Below are 21876 nucleotides of genomic sequence, written 5' to 3'. Positions count from 1 at the left end.
GGGAGAGTGTAATTCCAGTCACGTGCCGGGAGAGCCATTGGTAGAGTCAGCCACCACCCTCCCGCCCCTCGCTTTTTAAAACCGTCGTTGAGGCCGTGGGGTTTCTCGCGAGAAGTGGAAGCGGCGACCTTCGGCGTGTTTCTCCGCCCCCTTTTCATTCAGCCTGCAGGGACGTTGAACTGGCTTGGCTGCCTTTGGCGTTGTGGATGGTGGAGCTAGGCGGCGGGAGAGAGCGGGGACGAGTGCCCAGAGCAAGGGCATTACGGGAAGGGGCTGCTTGGCGATTCTCCCGGTGTTTCCCGTAGGTTCGCTCTTTCTTCCGAAGGGGACAGGGCATGCCCCGTCTGGCGCCTTCTGAGGTTGTGGGTCCCTTAAAGTCGCGGTTGTGAGAAATAAGAAGCCAGTTGAGGTGACCCCTGATCTCAAAAAAAGTAAAACGACAGGGCGGGTTTTACATAGAAGGGAGGGTGTTTCCAGCATGATATTCTATTTCCCAAGCCTTTCTGAGGAAAAGAAGGGACTGCAAACAGGCCAAACTCAATTTGTTAAGCGGTTGTTGGATTTTATGTTAAATCTCTGCTGTGCATTTTCGTGAATTAGATCGTACGCTGACTTGTGAATGGGCTTGCCACGTGCCGTGAAATGGTGGGGAGGGAGTCGGGGTGGATTGCGCGCTTATGAGGTGATGTTTCGTGGATTTTTTTGAACCCTTGCGGTATTGGCGCCTGCCAAAGTGTGCGGTTGATTTGGTTAGTGATGTATTTATTTATTTTTATTTTATTTATTTATTTATTTGATTTGCCAATTGTTTACAAGATAATAAGTATAAGTGTATACATAGTTGTGAATACATGAAATGGGTACATATAAGAAAAATAAAAGAAGAATAAGAGAAACAATAGGACAGGGACGGTAGGCACGTTGGTGCACTTATGCACGCCCCCTACAGACCTCTTAGGAAAGGGGTGAGGTCAATAGTAGACAGTCTAAGGTTAAAGTTTTTGGGGTTTGGGGAAGAAACTACAGAGTCGGGTAGAGTATTCCAGACATTGACCACTCTATTGCTGAAGTCGTATTTCCTGCAATCAAGTTTGGTGCGGTTCACTTTGAGTTTGTATCTATTGTGTGCTCTTGTGTTGTTATGGTTGAAGCTGAAGTATGGACAGGGCAGGCTGGCACCTCTTTTTATGTATACCTTTTTATTTTTGCCCATTGGAATTACATTTGAACAAAGTAATGATGGTATTACCATAAATGAATTAGCTAAGGGAATCTTTTAATCTCAAACAAGCTACCTAAATTTGCTTGAAACCGTTTAAAAAAGTAACTCAATAGGAGTTATATCACATATAAATGTAAAAACATTGCAAGATTTACTCCAAGAATGTCTAATTGTTATTACTTAGATAGCATAGTGTCTCATGAGTTACACACCGAGCAACATTTGGATTTTGTCTCATTATTTGAACCAACAGATACAATGAAGATACTTAACAGGATTGAACTATCAAGATTGACAGGTAGGAGCAAACAATATTGTATAAAATGCATTTTACAAGTATCAGCTATCTGAGAACCTTGAAATACAAATGTTCGGATATGTATTTTGTTCTGTAGAAAAATGAGGATCTTTATTTCTCCCTGATTTAAATAACATTGTTTATATCACATTGTTTTCAAGGTTGTTACAATGTATTTCTCGTTTGCCATTTTTAAAATTAAATTGCTACCTCAGTATAGAATGATTAGGGCTGTATTTATGTGGTTATCAAACTGCTTATGGCAGTATAGAACATTCTTATCTATTTTTTTTCAGTGTCACATTATTCTGTACTATAATGTAATAGTGCCTTATACATGAAGAGTATCAACCAAGAAAGTTACAAATGTTTTTCTTACAAGCACTGCAAGTAATCGGGCAAGCACTAGACAAAAAACTCAGTAACGTTTAAATATGTTTAAAGTTGCTTCTATATATTCAGAATAACAAAGCTGAAAGGGGCCTAGGACGTCTTCTGCTCAAGCATTTCAGATAAATAGCTGTCCAGTCTCTTCTTAAAAGCCTCCAGTGATGAAGCACACATAATTTCTAAAGGCAACTGATTAATTGTTCTCATTGTCAGGAAATTTATCTTAGTTCTATGTTGCATCTCTCCTTGTTAGTTTCCATCCATTGCTTTTTGTTCTGCCTTCAGGTGCTTTTGAGAATAGGTTGACCTCTTCTTCTTTGTGGCAGCCCCTCCAATATTGGAACATAGCTATCATATTACCTCTAGTCTTTCTTTTCACTAGACATACACAGTTCCTGCAACCATTCTTCATATGTTTTAGCCTCCAGTCCCCTAATCTTTGTTGTTCTTCTTTGTGCTCTTTCCAGAGTCTCAACATCTTTTTATATTGTGGTAGTCAAAACCGGATGCAGTATTGTTACCAAACAGTATGAAGTGTTAGCAACACTTCACATGATCTTGATTCTATCCCTCTGTTAATGTAACCTAAAATTGCATTGGCTGTTTTGGCAGCTATAGCACATTGTTGGCTCATATTTAGGTGTCTATCCAATAGGACTCCAATATCCCTCCCACAGTTACTGTTATAAAGCCAGATTTTACCTAATTTGTATCTGTGGATTTAGCTTTTTTTTTTTGCCTAAGTGTAAAACCTTACTTTCTCTTCACTGAATTTTATTTTGTTAAATGTAGCCATTGTTCAAGTCTGTCGAGATCCATCTGGATCTTAAGCATGTCTTCGGGGGTGGGTTGTTGGCTGTTCCTGCCAGCTTGTCATCTGCAAATTTGATGGTTTCTATTCCCTCAACTAAATCATTTATAAAGATATTGAAGAGTAGTGGGCCTAAAACAGAACTTTGGGGTACCCATTGCTTATGTAGATGTAGTTTCATTAAGGACTGTATGTTGAATGCAGTTTGTCAGCCAGTTATTAATGCATTTGGTGGTGATGCTGTCTATCCCACAGTTTTTTAGTTTACCAAGAAGTAGGTTGTGGTCTCATTTGTCAAATGCCTTACTAAAATCCAAGTATACTATGTCCACAGCATTTGCTGCACAATACAGTGTGTGTTTAGTAGTGTCTTTGTCTTAGTGTTGTAGTCACATAAGAATGTATGCACTGGAATTTGGGGCAGAGCTATTAATTCATATTGGACGTTTGCTTACCCTGATATGTAGGTATTCTCATCCTAACCCTCCCTAAGCTTGCTGCATATTCTGCACATTGTCCCCAATCCTACGCCCTCCTTATCCCATGTGTGCTGTCCCTGAGCCTCGCTCACCCACTCTTCTTGCTGATCCTTCCCATACCTCCCTCACACACTCCCTTCCTGGGCATTTTTCCCAAGCCTAGCCAAGGCACCCTCACACAATCTTCCCAACCCTTGCTGCCTTTCCCTTGCACTCACTGCCATCCAGCAGCAGCTATTTTCCTGGGACTTGCAACTTCCTGCTGGTTTACCCATTTATCTGTTTGATGGAAGCCAGCAAGAAGTTGCCTTGTCCAGTGACTGACCATGAGATTCAGTTAACAATGGCAATCAAGTCTGCCAAGATTACTATCACTAAGTGATGTGATCACGCGTTACGACCACACCACCTTGCAATGGAAATTCTGTCTCAATTGCCATTGTAAATTGAGGATTACTTGTGTTACTGAATCTTAATTTGTTATTATATATGTGATAAAACAATTAAGTTGTAAGTTTAATTTTTACATCAGATTTCCAAATTTTTCCATTAGAAACAGGGAAAGGTTGTTTAAATTCAGTAAAGAGTAAACCATTTCAGTTTAAAAGAAATGGTTGCAAGAAAGCAATTTGCACTAGTGAAATATTAACTAAGCAATGACATCACACTAAAGGATAAAATAACTTTTTGTTGTTTGCTTTGCCTGATAAATGTAGATGAACATCATACTGGTATTTAGTTAGTCAAAAGTTCCTCCCACTCAATAAAATAGTGCACTTTAGTTGTACAGATAGTCTTTGACTTACAACCATTTGTTTAGTGACTGTTCAAAGTTACAACAGCACTAAAAAAAAGTGTCTCATGACTGTTTTTTTTTTTTTACACTTACAACTGCTGCAGCATCCCCATACTTACACAATCAAAGTTCAGATGCTTGGCAACTGGTTCACATGTATGACAACTGTAGGATCCCATAATCACGTGATTATCTTTTGCAATCTTCTGACAAGCAAAGTCAATGGGGAAGCCTGATTCACTTAACAATTGTGTTGCTAAGTTAACAACTGCAATGATTCACTTAACAACTGTGGCAGGAAAGGTCCTTCACCTCTCTCAGTTAGCAACAGAAATGTTGGGTTCAATTGTTGTCGTAAGGACTAACTGTATAACAAAGAAATGAAACTACCAGTATTATTAATTCTATCTGTGATTTAAGAACTGTAAAGTTTTTAAAGTTTAATAACTTATACTTTAGATATTATTCCAAAATTAAATAAGAATTGCTTTCTTCATTTACTTATTAGAAGTTGAGTATTTCAGTATAATGGAATGTATGATTAAGGGAAAGAGGAAGCAATCTGACAATGAAAGAGCCTTCAAGGCTTAAAGGTGAGAGAAATAAACTTAGGAAGGACTGATCCTAATTGATCAGACAATTAAAAGTGGTGGCAGGAAATTTGTGCAGATAGTCCTTAAGGTATGACTATTCCTTTAACAACCATATGAATTACAGTGGTGTGGAAAAAATGACTTACAATAGATCCTCACATTTATGACCAGTACAGCATCCCCACGATCAGAATTTTGGCACTTAGGCAACCAGCATGTATTTATGTTCCTAACGTCCTGCAAAGTGTGTATATGTGTGTGTGTATAATAGAAGTAACAATAAAAGTAAACAAAACTATACTATAAGGGGAAGGCTGGCACTCTGTCATCATTCTACAGGTTGAATAATTATAACATAGACATCTCCACTACAAAATTTTGGAACTAACACTATTACTGGAGAGAATTATGGCAAAGATGTTGCTTCTTACAGTTTTTCAATGTTCAGAGGTTGATGTTTATTTATGTAATCCTACTCTGCATGATTAAACCACTATGTCAATTAAAGTTTATTCCCATTTGCTGAACAGGTTATGCCGTATATTGGTTTAGATTAATTTTTAACTGAACATTTGTTTTTACGCTGTAACTGCAGAAAAAGTGTGTTGTCAAAAAATTACAAAATATAAATGCTTGTAAATTCTGCTATCTAATTCATTTCTTTATTGTTACTACACTTCATGAGTAACTCTTATAAATACAGAGTTAAGTCCCTTCTATTTTGGAAACATTTTTGGAAATGGTTTGCCAGTCCCTTCTTCCTAAGATTGAAAAGGTGTGATTGGTCAGTTACCTAGGTGGCTCCCTTGCCTAAAGCAGTTTTAGAACTAATGGTACCCCATGAGGGGTTAGCCTCTTTGACAGCTCCCCAAAACTGATGAAACACTTTCTTATATATATAATTTTCTTTTAGTGTTCACTTATTTACTATTAACTTTTTATGTTGACAAAGAATACAGTTTCAGTTCACGTAAACAAATCAATATACTTTTATTGATATGAGTATTTATATATTTTTCCTAGATGTGTTTTGCTAATGGGTGTGAGCAAGCTAGATGTCCTATATAGGCGTCTACTTCTCACTAAGCTTTTTATTCAAGGATGGGGAAGACCAGAAGACTTAAAAAGGTAGGTTATAAACAGTTTTCTAAAGATAAATATTTGATCTTTCCATCTCAATAATTTTTGTTATTCTTAATTAAGGCAAACAGTGCAATTATATTATTTGTAAGAACAATAACTTATAGTTGAGCAAAAATGTGAAAATTGACAAAGTTCCTATAGTAGAGTTCATTAAAAGTAACAGGGTATGTATGTGAAATAAAAGTAACACTAGACCTGTTACAGACAATTACAATTATTATATGGAGTCTTTTTTGTTCTTAATATCTGCAACTAATTCTTATTTTTAACAGAATATTTGAATTCAGAAAGATTATTGGAAACAGGGAAAAATGTCAAAATCTTGTTCCAAGGGACTATCCTGTGCACATTAATAAGGTACTAAAATGAATCAATATGCATGGATTGATTTTGATTATTCATAACCACTATTCAAAACAGAACTATTGAGGATTGATGAGAAGAAATCTTGTATTTGATAAGGTATACATTGTTACATCACCCTGCCAACAAAAGTGTGTATAATCAAAGTTATGGCTTTCGCAGTTGCAATGCATGGCTGTGAAAGATGGACTGTGAAAGATGGATGAAAGGCTGAGTGCCAAAGAATTGAGGCCTTTGAACTATGGTGCTGGAGAAGACTCCTGCGAGTCCCTTGGACTGCAAGGCGTTCAAACCGGTCAGTCCTAGAGGAGATCAACCCTGACTGCTCTTTAGAAGGCCAGATCCTGAAGATGAAACTCAAATACTTTGGCCACCTAATGAGAAGGAAGGACTCACTGGAGAAGAGCCTAATGCTGCGAAAGATTTAGGGCAATAGAAGAAGAGAATGAGGTGGATGGAGTCACTGAAGCAGTAGGCCTGAGCTTAAATGGACTCCAGAAGATGGTAGAGAACAGGAAGGCCTGGAGGAACGCTGTCCATGGGGTCACCATGGGTCAAACACGATTTCGCAACTAACAACAACATCTGGTTACCAATCTAGATTTATCAATTTCAATACAGTCATCTGTAGTTTATCTTACCTTACATTTCTTCTGTCTCATGGGAAGTTGCCCTTGATGGACAAGACACTAGAAAGCAAATTAATTTTCATTGATCTTAAACTTTGCTGGAAATTGATTTTAAAATGACACCAGATTAACATAAAATATTTGCTGTGTGTACAAGATTAATATTGGGACAGATAGTTCTTAATTAACAATGGTAATTGGCACCAGAATTTCTGTGTCGCTGGGTAATTTGGTTAAGGTACCATGTCCAACAACATGACTTTATTGCTTAGCAACAGCAATCCTGTCAGTTCCTGTGGCCAATGTTAAGGTAACAAGCAGGTTATTAAGTGAGGACGTTTTTGCAACTTTTTGCCAGTTTCCAACAGGCAAAGTCAGTGGGGAAGCCAGCAATAATTGCAAGACACAGGCAGCTCACAAGCAAGCACGTAAATCAGCCATCACTAGAGTCAACACCGACTTGTGGGCACACGATGTTAACTTAAATTTCTCATTAGGTTATTCAGAAGAAACAATGGCTTGTAAAAAAATTAAAAACCTGGTGTCTGGTAGTGTTTAAACAATGAAAGTTTATACTACTGTGGGAATTCTATAGTAGAAACTTGGAGAAGTGTTAACCTTCCAAAGAAAATTCGTTCTTTTGGCTCAGCAAATCATTGCAAAGTTGACAAATTTTGGAAAACTAAAATATGCTAGAGTAGTTCTGAGATTATATAGTTTTAAGAAACAGCTGAATATAAGTGAAAATCTGATTAGGAGTTTCTTCACTCACTATAGCTATTGTTTTTATTATGAAATAGTAGTTAAACTATTTTAAAGCCAACTACAATAAAAAAAATTATATTTGCTTACCTCAGTGATTTGACTGTTATGATTGTTATGCAAAAGCAGCAGTTTTGTACAAAGTATGATTGCTCCCAAACCAGTAGTGCCTATGACTGCTGTCTTTCTATTACCATGTGACTATTGAACAGATACTCTGAATTCACCAGTCTAGCTATTACCATGAAATTATTCCATTGTTAGAAACCTCCTTTATTCATTAGTTAGGATGATTATGGATATGCATCTTATTAAATGCTTCTACTTACAAAATTTTCCTAAATTAAATTTTGAAAGCTGAATCATTTCCTTTCCCTCCAAATTTCTCTTGCCCCCACCCAAACTAACAAAATGCTATATCAACATGAGCTCAATCACCACTAAAGCAAGAAAGATTTTTCCTGCTTCTAAATTGGTGGAGGTGGGATTTGCTTGTGAAAGAGTGGGAGAAATTGGCAGAAAATAACACTGACAGGATTCATATCTTGAATTAAAGTAGTATACCATCAAAGTGTGATTTAGATGGTTTACAATATCTTAATGAGTTATACTGTATATTAATACTTGTGAACTTGCTTAGCTCTAGTTATTAACTAGCATAGCTTTTGTGAACAGTTTACTTCTGTTTAGCAAAACATTCATTTTTTCATAAAAACTTTGATAGTGACTGTAAAAATATGCTGTTTATAGGTTGAGGAACAATCAGACTGCAAGATTCTTGATGGACACTTCATTTCTCCTTTGGCACATTATGTTCCTGATATCATGCCACCAGAGTCAATTACTGCAAGGTAAAAATAAACATATACTGTAAGTTAAAAATATAGAACTAAATAAGTTATGGACCAAATATAGTGATAAAGTGATACAAATGCACACATGTGCAAGATATAGGAGAATTATTATTTCATATAAATAATTTTTCATTATTTTCTTTCATTTGACAGGTTTCAATTTATAGTACCAAAGAGATGGAAAAGCAAGTACAAACCTGTTTGTATTCATTTAGCAGGCACTGGAGATCATGTAAGCTTCAGTGTTGTTCAATAATGGTTTCTCAATATAGCTATAGTGGTAGTATTTAATTTAACTTTATTTAAACTGTATTTTTAGTACTTTTGGAGACGACGAACTTTAATGGCCCGTCCAATGATCAAAGAGGCCTGCATGGCTTCATTATTGTTAGAAAACCCCTATTATATCCTTTTTATTTGAGTATTTGTACCTTTGAATACAGAGGAGGGAGAAAGTGTTATCCAGTGACTTATTGAATTCAGATATCAATATAGTAATAGGAGAATTGCATCAAAATGTGTAAAACATAAATATGTTTGATTCTGAGATAAATAAGCAGTTTGTAAATTCACTGAATTACCGTAGGCTGTAGTAATCACTTGGAGTTTGGGAGTCTTGTATTGACATTTTGCAGCCTATCCTTATGGCAAATCCCTACACTTCATTTTTTAAATTTGTAAATTTAGGAAATTAAATGTTCTATCCTAGTGGGTTAGTAATCACTGCAGTGACTAAATGTGCTTAAGGTAACTATTTTAACAAGAGGTTTATTTGATTTATAGTAAATAAGCAGAATGTTAACTTGTCAAAATATTTAATAATATTTCCTTTAACTTGCCTGTCTATACATGGGTACAGAAAACCTAAGGATCAGTTGTAAGTATTATGATTACATAATTATAATAATAGCTTTTATTAATGTGTAGAAATAACTTTAATTCTAATGCATTTTATTCTAATGTATAAAATGTGATCATGTTATGGAAAAACCTTTCAAGCCATTGTAATTGCAAATATTGCAATTCATCAATTCAGTGATCATATATTATTGAAGCTTGACTATGAAATGATTTGGTGAAACATTTTAACTTTGAGTATTTTCTGCCAGAATATTTAATCTGAGATTCTTCAGATCCTACCAGTGCTCCAGTATCACAGACATGGATTCTGCTTTAATATATTGTCCTAAATTTACTTATACTCAGCAACTGAATATGACATGATTCAAATGTGTGGGAACTATATTTCACAGTAAATATTTAAAATGATTGTTCTTGATGTGATATCCTATCTGTTGCTGCTGAATAAACTGGTAACTTAGAGAAATTCAAAAATAATCAGTTTCTAAACAGACCTTCAAGAATTATTATTTTTGTGCTTTCCTCTACAATGCTGGATTTTGTTCAGACACCAGATCTATCCACTGTTAGAACCTAGAAGAGGTACAGTTAAACTTATTGTTCCTATAGAAAACAAACATGCAATACTGTTGCTTAGAAAAGATAGTAATTTACCTATGAAAACACGACAAAAGTTGTTCGGAATTGTAGTACCTTAATACTATATGGATTATATTTAGTTAAAGTCCAGAGTGTTTTCTTTTGACATATACAAATACTATGTCAATACAGTATGTTCTTTATCTAAATGAAGAAAACACAATTTTATTATCCATCAACAGCAATTATATTATTGTTTTGAGATCTAGTTTAAGTGGCTTTCTTGTATTGAATGGTCTAGATTATTGCTTTAACTAATCCCCTTTTATCATATATGAGTAAAAAACAGATAACAATCCATGGGTGTTTCACAGCAGCATTTAAAAATTACTGGGTTATTTGCAACTAAAAAATAGATAGCAAGATCATTTCATTTGAATAAACCATAGTCTATTAGCTGTTTACAAGCATTTGTAGCACATTGTCTTTTAACCTGTTTTAATAATATAAATTAATACACGTGAATTTGCTATTAATATATTTCCTCAAACAAGGAAGCTTACTTTTCTTTCCTTTGGGAGGAAAGAAGATCCTGTCTAAAAAATGTGTCTGACCTATTTGTGATGGGAGGAGCTCTTGTTCTAGAATCAGCAACTCTCTTGCATTGGCTGGAAAAAGAAGGATATGGACCTCTAGGGATGACTGGCATATCAATGGGAGGACACGTAAGCTTCAGTTTTTAATTAATAATAATTTAATTGAAGTAGATGGTAGCACCCAGCTGAACTTGTCTGATCACAAAAAAATCAAATCAAATATGTACTAGAATGGAGATTACTTGGAAATTCCAGACTATAGACTAGATTGGAAAATTGTAAAAAAGAAGACTATTTAACAGCACTTTTGTATTGTAACAAAAAAAGTGGAAGGATAACATATATGTTTATATGTTATCACCAGAAGCTAATCTTCACTCAAGGGGAACTTAATTCCTAATTGTGCTTAGGTTCTTTCATGTCATACTACACTAAATGGAAAATATCCAGCATAATGCCTAAAATCTGATTGTAACACTTCATATTGAGAAATGTGTGAGGACTGGGGTGGTTTTGTAGACTAATTCTAAACGAAGCAATTTAAGAAGTAAAGAGCATTATAAATTAAATATATATATGGCTCATTTGCAGTTATACTGCCAGAGCTTGTAAGGACTATTGTTTATGTAATAGCAAGAAATTAAAAAAAAGTTTGACATGGGAAGGATAGATTCATAGTATTTTAATATCTTTTTTTCAAATTAAAGTGAATGTAATTTATACAGCATTAGGAAGTCAAGGAAACACAAATTAAAGTTTTAACTCGGCCAGTGATAATTGTCTTGCTGTGATGTGAACATTACATAGAGTAGCCTTATTCAGATTTTCTAACTATCCCTATGTTCTAAATTTAAATGAAATTCCATTCTTTTGTGATTTTACATAAACTTTCATATGGAACTCATTTAGTAAAGATATTCGGAAAGCAAATGTAAACCTTTATGCATTTCAGGAATATAAATTTCTTCAATAGTTTTATAATATGTACTGTATTCCTATACACTGCTCAAAAAAATAAAGGGAACACTTAAACAACACAATGTAACTCCAAGTCAATTACACTTCTGTGAAATCAAACTGTCCACTTAGGTAGCAACACTGATTGACAATCAATGTCACATGCTGTTGTACAAATGGAGTAGACAATAGGTGGAAAGCATAGGCAGTTAGCAAGACATCCCCAATAAAGGAGTGATTCTGCAGGTAGTGACCACAGACCACTTCTCAGTTCCTATGCTTTCTGGCTGATGGTTTGGTCACTTTTGAATGCTGGCGGTGCTTTCACTCTAGTGATAGCATGAGACGGAGTCTACAACCCACACAAGTGGCTCAGGTAGTGCAGCTCATCCAGGATGGCACATCAATGCAAGCTGTGGCAAGAAGGTTTGCTGTGTCTGTCAGCGTAGTGTCCAGAGCATGGAAGCGCTACCAGGAGACAGGCCAGTACATCAGGAAACGTGGAGGAGGCCGTAGGAGGGCAACAACCCAGCATCAGGACCGCTACCTCCGCCTTTGTGCAAGGAGGAGCACTGCCAAAGCCATGCAAAATGACCTCCAGCGGGCCACAAATGTGCATGTGGCTGCTCAAACGGTCAGAAACAGATTCCATGAGGGTGGTATGAGGGCCCGACATCCACAGGTGGGGGTTGTGCTCACAGCCCAACACCGTGCAGGACATTTGGCATTTGCCAGAGAACACCAAGATTGGCAAATTCGCCACTGGCGCCCTGTGCTCTTCACAGATGAAAGCAGGTTCACACTGAGCACATGTGACAGACATGACAGGGTCTGGAGACGCCATGGAGAATGTTCTGCTACCTGCAACATCCTCCAGCATGACCAGTTTGGCAGTGGGTCAGTAATGGTGTGGGGTGGCATTTCTTTAGGGGGCCGCACAGCCCTCCATGTCCTCACCAGAGGTAGCCTGACTGCCATTAAGTACCAAGGTGAGATCCTCAGACCCCTTGTGAGATCATATGTTGGTGTGGTTGGCCCTGGGTTCCTCCTAATGCAAGACAATGCGAGACCTCATGTGGCTGGAGTGTGTCAGCAGTTCCTGCAAGATGAAGGCATTGATGCTATGGACTGGCCCACCCGTTCCCCAGACCTAAATCCAATTGAGCACATCTGGGACATCATGTCTCGCTCCATCCACCAATGCCACGTTGCACCACAGTCCAGGTGTTGGAGAAGATCCCTCAGGAGACCATCCGCCACCTCATCAGGAGCATGCCCAGGCATTGTAGCGAGGTCATACAGGCGCGTGGAGGCCACACACACTACTGAGCCTCATTTTGACTTGTTTTAAGGACATTACATCAAAGTTGGATCAGCCTGTAGTGTTTTTTTCCACTTTAATTTTGAGTGTAACTCCAAATCCAGACCTCTATGGGTTGCTAAATTTGATTTCCATTGATAATTTTTGTGTGATTTTGTTGTCAGCACATTCAACTATGTAATGAACAAAGTATTTAATATTTCATTCATTCAGGTCTAGGATGTCTTATTTTGTGTTCCCTTTATTTTTTTGAGCAGTGTACTTTCAGATAGTATCTGCTATATCCATTGCTATATCCATTTCTTTGATAAGCATTAATAACAATGCTGTTCAAATCTTATTGTTTGGCTTTATATGAGATATGGTTAGCTGAAATTGAAAAATGAATTCTATGGCAATTTTTTCATATCAATTTATGAAAAACATTTCATGTTTTGATTTTTGAAAATTATATATTATATTATAATATAAAAATATTATTTTTTTACAGATGGCATCATTAGCAGTATCTAATTGGCCTAAGCCATTACCATTAGTTCCTTGTCTGTCCTGGTCTACAGCCTCTGGTGTTTTTACTACGGTAATACATTCTTAGTTGGTATATAATTATGTAAATCCTTTGAAAGCATCTCAGCTTGAAATATTAAAGCAACCATATCTTTTTCTAGAATCAATGGATTCTTTTTCTAGAATCAGTGGATTCTTTTTCTAGAATCAATGGATTACTGCTAGAAGTTGACTCCATTGCATGCCCACCTAGCCAATTTGTTTAACTGAGTTGTTTTACTATTGCAAAGAGATGCATGATATACATTACTATGTATTGCTAAGTCCTTTTTTCAAAGGATTTGAACATCCCTAACGTATGTCATGTATTTAAACCTTGAATAGTATCAGTGCTTTGTTATGACAAAAAACTAATCTACAACATACTTTTAATTGTAATATGGAAATAGGTTCCTTTTTCTTGTGATTATGACATCATTTCACAAAAGCTTTGATCTTTTTTAAATGTTTAAAATCCCTGACCAAATCCTTCATTCAGAATGGATTTGTTGCTTGGAAATCACATGGACTATTGACCCTTTCCTTTGTTATTGAATCCAGAAAAACATTTGCAAAGTGATGGAATTTAACAAGTAAAATCCTGCATAATTAAAACTGGTTCTTAAATAGTGCATACAATGTATAATCCATCAGACTTTCTCTTTAATTTCAGGGTGTATTGAGCAAGGCAGTGAATTGGAGGGAACTAGAGAAACAGTATTATACTCAGAGTGTTTATGAAGAAGAAATAATTCAAATGCTTGAATATTGTGGAGTGAGTATACATTATTTTTTTAATTATAACTCCTATACAATTTCTAAGAGCAGTTTAATTTGTAACTATAACTCTACTCCAATTTCTTTGAGCTATTTTAATGCAATAGTAGATAAAACTTTTAACAAAACTTTATTATAATACATTTTTGTATTAGTCTTCTGTGAAATTGTTTTTCAGTTATATGTAACAACCACCCAAATAGTTGTTCTTAATCTTTGAAAATCTCTGAGATGCTTAGTTACAATTTTTAAAGTCAGAAAAGAGGGAATATATATTTTTACAGAATAACTATTTAGAAAATAGAATTTGAATTGTCATACAAAAGATAATTTCTGCGTGCATTGTTGAAATTGTTAAACCTTTGAGATCTCTTTAGTAAAATAAATACTGAAGTGAGTAATTTGCACATTAAAATGGTGTTGGAGAAACCCACTTGAGAATTATCAGTTCTTTTCTGATAGAGGTTTCTTTAAACTTGGCCCCACACTACATGAAGTATTAGAGAGGATGATTAGGATGTTTGGGATTTAGAGAATGACATTTTCAGCAATAGTGTCTGTACCATTCTCACTACACGTTAGTCTGTATGCAGCTTGACATACAGTTAAACCCACCTATCCTCCAAAAAAACAGACCATGTGCGTAGATCTGAATGCTTTATTGAAAGAACAGGGGGAAATAGGAGTACATACAATGAGAACCAAATACAATATCTTCCTTCTGCAACTTTTTGCTCCTGGAATCTCAGACTTCTTTCCATAAAATTATACAGCCACAGTGGAGGCAAAAATTTCCTTTGCTAAGCAAGATATTTGTTAAATGAGTTGTGCCCCACTTTACAACCTTCTCTGCCACAGTTAAACAAATCACTGCCGTTGTTAAATGAATCTCGCTTCCTTCATGGACTCTGCTTGTCGCAAATCGGCTGGGAAAGTTACAGATGGTGACTTGAGGACCTGAGGACAATGCAACTGTCATAAATACATGCCAGTTGACAAATGTCCGAATTTTGATCACATGACCAATGGGGATGCTGCAACAGTTTTAAGTGTAAAAAATGGTCATGAATCACTTTTTTTCAGTGCCATTGTAATATCAAACAGTCACTAAACAAATGGTTGTAAGAACTACCTGTAGCACATTTTGATATTTTCAATCGCTTATTATTTTATGGTTATTTGAAAGGTGTTTTATTGTAAGCTATCTAGTACTGCAAGAAGTTGCATATAAAAATCAATAATTTAAATCAATAAATATTGCTATGTAGAATTACAAAGAGGACAGGGATATTACAAATTACTTGAAGAAATAGTTATCAGCCTTAAATCCATAGTGCCAGGTGCTTGTCAGAAAAATTAGTTGCAAATAAAAAGGATTTTGCTAAATCAGTGACATTGTTTCCATTTTCTTTTGTTTGTATGAAAGTGTTAGTATGAGGTCCATCTTATATGAAAATACTTACTAGTAAAGGTTCCCCTCGCACATATGTGGTAGTCGTTTCTGACTCTAGGTGGCGGTTCTCATCTCCGTTACAAAGTCGAAGAGCCAGCACTGTCCGAAGACGTCTCCATGGTCATGTGACTAAACATCAAAGGCATATGAAACCCTGTTACCTTCCCACCAAAGTGGTCCCTATTTTTCTACTTGCATTTTTACATGCTTTCGAACTGCTAGGTTGGCAGAAGCTGGAACAAGTAATGGGAGCTCATTCCATTATGCAGTGCTAGGGATTCGAATCGCCGAACTGCTGACCTTTCTGATCGACAAGCTCAGCGTCTTAGCCACTGAGCCGTCCCTTTCACTTAGCTAGTAGAAGTTACTAATTATTTTGATTATTATGGGATTACATAATCCACACTGAGCAAAATTGTTTACACTTCGGTGTCATTAGTGTTCTATTATGCATCTTACCCTTGGTATATCTTTTTCTTTAAAAAAATTAATTGAACATAGTAGGAACAAATGCTCAATAGTTCTCAACTTATGACCAGAATTGGGACTGGAATCCTGATCATTAAGCAAAGAGATTAAATAAACTTTGATAGAACCAAAAAGGGCAATACAAAAACAGAGAAGTAATAAAACTTCAGGGCCAGATGGACTTCCGGGGGAATTATATAAGAGTATCCACGAATCAATGGAATTGTTAATGTTGGGGGTATATAATGGGGCATTAATAGAAGCTAAACTACCGGAATCGTAGGCCAGTGCACAGGGCAAGGGGAGGGGAATATCCTTCAGGCTGCAGAAACAAAGCTTGAATCTTCAGGACCTGGGCTTCATTTCTCCAGCCCAATGCAGGAGTTCCCTTTATGCAGGTGGAAAAGGGGATTCCTGTGCTGCACTGAAGAAATGAAGCCCAGGTCCTGAAGATTCAAGCTTTGTTTCTGCAGCCTGAAGGATATTTCCCTCCCTTTGCCCTGTGCACTGGGGGTGGGGGGAATCTTTTGACTAGTAGTTTGATTTCAAAACATCTGCAAAGGCAACCCCACACACTCAGTGCATGGTAGTTAATCCAATTAGAAAGTTGTCCGCACATGAATCTCTTTCATTAGGTAGTGTATTTGAAAATGTATCAGCACTTATTCTCAATAAGTTTAGAAAAAAACTAAATGACTGATATGAGTTACCAACATTTCTCATAATATATGGCAGGGAGAACACTTCAGGGTCGAGTCTTGAATCTATTAATTTGTAATAAAGCTTCTGAAGACTTCCTTTTCCTCAGTTTATTTTAAGCGGTAATCAAACAATTGGCAATACGAGGATATTTCCATATAATTAGAATGGTAGCCATTTATCATAATTTATCAGTAATTTCATGGTACTGTTTTGTGTTTATATATTTTGATAGGTCATTCACAATAGAAAATAAATTGTTCTTAATAAAAGAAGGAAGAATAGAAAGAGTAGGAGAACATTAATGTTTATATTTCTTTTTTTAACTTCTACTTTGAGTTTTCTTTAAAAATAAAAATGTATTTTAACTGAACACATATTTTGGACAAGAAGATTCATATAGAAGTACCTAATTCAAGAGATAAATTTGTTTTTACACATTTTAAAACATCAAGTAAGATGTATGTTGATTGAAAAGAGGACATTAAAAAATATGTCAAATTTCAATTTAATAAATATTTCTATTCAGACAGATTCATTCAAGATGGGACAAGATTTTGTTAAAAATTCTCCAAGCAGTGTGGACAACTTGAGTTGTCTGGATCTCAACTCTGGTATTCTGCATTTGGATATCGGAAACAAAGTTCCTTCTTTGGAAGTGGGTCACTGCCTTAGTCATAATAGAAACAATCTAAGCTCCTCAAAAGAAGAATTGTTGGCGCAAGATGCACCCAAAATGCAGTGCGTAAACCAGATATTTTCAACCAGCACCAGTAATGCTAACTTTTCCAATGAACAAAATCACCTGATAAGTAGAAAAAATGACAGTTTACAAAGGGAATCATTACGATTTATGAAAGGAGTAATGGATGAATGTACCCATGTTGCTAATTTTTCAGGTACATATTAATTTTGGAATATTTTAGATTTTCTATGTTATTTATTAATTTATAATCCTATTTAATAATTATCTATCTCTGAGCACTGTTAATTTTATTATACTTTTTTCTAAATTGTCTTTTCCATATGTGCATGCCTAATAATTTGAATTTGCTCTTATGTTCTTCATATTTCTTTCTAGCAAATGTAGACATCTTTCTAGACACCAATGTAGGTGACATCAGACATTTTTTAATATATATAAAAATGAGTTTCTTTTAACTGCTAACTATATAATATAGTAATCTACATTATAATGCAAAATAATTATATTTATATACATTTACATTGATAGAGTCTGAAGAAAAACCAGAGCATAGCACTTAATTTTTATATATACTAGGCTTTGACCACCTAAAGAAATCTTAAAGAAATTTAGATTTCTTTTAAATAAGATTAAATGCAGGATGAATTTCAGCATTGCAGTTTTTTTAAATAATTAAGCAATTTGGAAGGTTTGAACATACAAAGGCAGAGCTTGGGAGAAAATAATACTGAGTGGATAATATCCCAGGAAGTGAAGTTGGGGCCTATTAGTTCCACTGATTCAAAGTTGAGATCACTGATGTTGTGCTTTCAAATTTGAGCAGCAAAAAGTTAACAGAGCTATGCAGCTGATTTTACAGTGTGTTGAAATGATGGAATACATTTTTCTGCAACATGGCATTTGAATGGCATGCGTACCATACTCCAAAACAAGTGATAGGACAACCTCAAAACTAAACTTGATTTATGCTTAATTATATTTAATTTTTACATAAATGTAATTACTATTGCAAGTGAAATTATAATTGAATAAATCAGGGCAGTTTGTAGGGTCTCTGCTTATTCAATTTCTCCATTAGCCCTATTCTAATACTTCATGGAATATAAAGACTTATTTCTGCAGTAGCAAGAAAACTGGTTTAATTTCAGAAATGTTAGTGTTAAAATCTTTTCTGATTCACACTTCCTAATACTTCTATATACAAATCTAAGCTGTTGGCAGCCTTTATGCTATTATTAATGTTATATTGCCACCTGTTGGTGTACTTATGAGTGTTAATTGAATTATTTTATAATGCAACAAATATTTCTAACGTAACATTAAATCTAATGTTAATAAATTTATCTTCAAATAAATTGTTTTTCTCAGTTCCAGTTGACCCCACATTGATCATAGTTATCCAAGCTAAGGAAGATGCCTATATTCCAAGAACTGGAGTGCGTAGCCTTCAAGAAATTTGGCCAGGATGTGAAATCAGATACTTGAATGGAGGTCATGTTAGTGCTTATCTCTTCAAACAAGGATTATTCAGGTTAGTCATTCAAAGTAAGCACTGAAAATCAAGTGTAGCTACTGCTTGAATCATTTAAATTATTTGTATACTGCTTATTTAAATGTTCAAAATCAGTTTAACATAATTAATTACAAAATAAACTCCAGAGCCTTAATAGCTCTAACAGTATTTTTTAAAATACTTTATACACATCTGTGTAGAGACTTTTGATACTACAAAGTACATGCCTTAACAAAGAAAGCCTCCTTACATCCCCATGAACTGGCATTCTGTAAGTCATTATGCAGGAAGTAGGATATCCCCAAGGATCCACGGGGTCTAGATGGAGATATAATTGAAAATGGACTTTTAGGTTTTAGTTTCTGCTACATAATACATGACCTGTTGGGTCATCACTTCAGAGATATTTCCATATCAGATTCCTCCATGGTTTCAACAGTGGCAGAGCTCCTGGTGTATTGGAAAGGTTCTTTAAAACCAGGAAGATAATCTGAGATGTATCTGCTTGAAAACAACCCATGTCAAACTGTCAAACAGCAAGTCAAGCATCATCAATTGACCATACAAAATGTTTTATGACATTCTACAGTTAGTTTTAGGGGTAAAGCTCAGTTTGGTACTTAATATTAAAGTGCATAAACCATCTTGCAAGTAGAATTGTAATTTGTACATGAAAATCTGATAATGAAGTTACAGTTTATAGTGACAGCAAGTTGAACTTTTAAAATAATAAAGCCTTATTGGAATCAATATCTAAATGACATTAGTACAATTAATTTTCTTTTTTTTTTCTTTTAGGCAAGCCATATATGACGCATTTGAACGTTTTGTTCAGAAATATTTGGCGTAGTCCTATTCTGTTAAATTGTTTCATGTACTTTCACTTTCTTGTGTGGATCTTGATATTAACTTCTTGAATAGAATCAACCTAAAACGACTGTAATCAAATGTAACTTTTTAAAGTTAGATTTGTGGTGCTAAAGTGATTTTAGCAAAATTTGTCAATATTGGTGTCTTGCATCTGCAAAATATGCTTTGATTAAAAATAAATATTTGGAAAGTTTATACACCCATAGAAGAGAGACCAATTCAAATATTGCCAACTCTTTAAATTTCAACTTGCACACTTGTTTTTCACTATATATAAAGAGCCAAAGAAATAGTATTGTGTTACAGCAATATAATACTAGCTCCTAAAGGAAAAATATATATAAATTAGGTTTAGTATATTGAAAGTCCCCGTCCCAATCTCTTAAAATATTCTATATTGTTGTTTGAATTATAATCATGTGCAAGAGTTAATTTTTTTCTACTTTAGTTTGATGAGTAAATTTAGTGTACTTAACTAATTTTCCTGTAGTCTATTTTTCATTTTATTACTATGTTCATATAACATAAATGATAGCAATAATCTGTGCCTTAAAAAAGACAAAGAAAAGATACACATCTTCTTGAACCACAAGAATTGGAATAAAATTGGAGTTTCTGTAAATGTTGCATGTATAAATATTTTAATACGTCCTTGAATATATTTTTAAAAACTACATGTTGCATACTAATAAAAGAGATTGTTACAGTTTCTTGTTTCTGTTCTATAAACTTTTGCAGTAGTTTTCTTACAAAAATTCAAAATTCATTGCATAACATTGCTTCTGTAAAACTTTAGAACTTTTTATAATTGGAATTTAAAGTTAAGTATATTGCTACCCATTGCAACCCTACCTTATGCAAAAGGACCTAGATATTGTACCTCACTTTCATTAACACTTAAGACTGCTATGTGCTTTATATAAATCTGGCCTTAAAAGATGACTAGAAAATTCTATGTATTACTAAAACTATAAAAAAAACTATATACTACTGTTGCTTTTAGAAAGCATTGGGAGAGAGGGGATTGAGAAACTTAAACTTGATTATTTGTGGAAATCTTGCCAATTATTCTGGTTATTGCCTTTTTTAAAAGTTGCATTTTCAGAATGCAACATGCATGCTCGCTGGCTGTCAACACCAGAAACATAAGTTCAATTTTGTGGATCCTGTATTGCAGTGGCCCCCAACCATTTTTGTACCACGGACCGGTACCAGCATCACAAAATTATCCACAGACTGGTACTGGCATCAGCACGCACGACCAAGGCAAGGCGAGCCGAGCGACCGGCCAGCCAGCCGTCTCCCGCTTCTCCCTGCCACCTTCAACTCCTCCTTTGTACCTTTGTCGATGGGCTTCGGGACGGCTTCAGGACGGTCGCTCGGCTCACCTTGCCTTGGGTGCTGAAAGAATCCTCGCGCCTTAGTTTCGTTCGAAGCTGCCCCCCCCCCTTCAACGAAACTAAGGCGCGAGGATTCTTTCAGCACCCAAACGCCGCTTTCCAACCGACGACCGATAAGCTCACCCGGAAGCACTTTCTCAAGCGCCGTCGAAACAAGATGGCGGCGCCCACTTCTTTGCGGCCCGGTAAAAAATGATCCACGGACCGGTACTGGTCCGGGGCCCGGTGGTTGGGGACCACTGCTCTATTGGGTAGAATTTAAGATGTGTTCACCTATACATAATACTTCATGTTCCAGCTGGAGTCAGTCAAATTCCTTGCATTAATCATAAATGACCTGTGGTCCCATATTTCCAAGAGAAGAGAGAAGTCAAAGCTAGAAGATGCACATCTCTGATGCTACAAACATACTGTTGGTTTTATGTGTTTTATTATATAAAATGGAAGTTGCTGAGAGTTATTAGATTGTAAAGAGCATAACATCAAGGACTCTAGGCAGTCACCAAGTATCAACACTGACTTGAAGACACCTCTCCCTCCCAAAAAAATTAAAAGGTGGAACATTAAATTAAAAAGGGACTAAGGTAAAAATAAAGTTTTCTGCTTCAAATAAAGTTTGCTTCAAGTAAAACTATATACTACTGTTGCTTTTAGAAAGCATTGGGAGAGAGGGGATTGAAAAACTTAAACTTGATTATCTGTAGAAATCTTGCCAATTTTTCTGGTTATTGCCTCTTTTAAAAGTATTATTTTCACTCATCCAGAGCACATGCCATCTGCCACAGAGAGT

General features: G+C 35.6%; 1 protein-coding gene across 3 annotated transcripts; it reads left to right on the top strand.

The window, feature by feature from the left end:
• Nucleotides 1–20: 20 nt before the first annotated feature.
• ABHD18 (abhydrolase domain containing 18) lies at nucleotides 21–20394 on the top strand. Of its 3 annotated transcripts, XM_087963149.1 has the most exons (14): nucleotides 21–301; nucleotides 1476–1520; nucleotides 5613–5717; nucleotides 6005–6089; nucleotides 8237–8337; nucleotides 8494–8572; nucleotides 8660–8746; nucleotides 9192–9217; nucleotides 10367–10505; nucleotides 13145–13234; nucleotides 13874–13975; nucleotides 17127–17496; nucleotides 18672–18834; nucleotides 19615–20394. In XM_087963149.1, exons 3-14 carry the CDS (start codon nucleotides 5626–5628, stop codon nucleotides 19664–19666), a joined length of 1386 nt encoding a protein of 461 aa, XP_087819275.1. In that variant the 5' UTR covers nucleotides 21–301; nucleotides 1476–1520; nucleotides 5613–5625; the 3' UTR covers nucleotides 19667–20394. The 3 variants fall into 3 exon arrangements, with proteins under 3 accessions (XP_087819275.1, XP_087819276.1, XP_087819277.1); XM_087963150.1 differs by lacking the exons at nucleotides 21–301; nucleotides 1476–1520; nucleotides 5613–5717; ... (1 more) ...; nucleotides 8237–8337; nucleotides 8494–8572 and having other exon boundaries at nucleotides 10362–10505; XM_087963151.1 differs by lacking the exons at nucleotides 21–301; nucleotides 1476–1520; nucleotides 5613–5717; ... (3 more) ...; nucleotides 8660–8746; nucleotides 9192–9217 and adding an exon at nucleotides 9749–9783.
• Nucleotides 20395–21876: the final 1482 nt, after the last annotated feature.

This window comes from Notechis scutatus, chromosome 4, assembly GCF_049901735.1.
Source record: "Notechis scutatus isolate UNSWTSFEM ecotype Mainland chromosome 4, rNotScu1.2, whole genome shotgun sequence".
NCBI classification, from domain to species: Eukaryota; Metazoa; Chordata; class Lepidosauria; order Squamata; family Elapidae; genus Notechis; species Notechis scutatus.
Note: the sequence above shows the minus strand (reverse complement) of the source record. Positions and strands in the feature narration are given on the sequence as shown.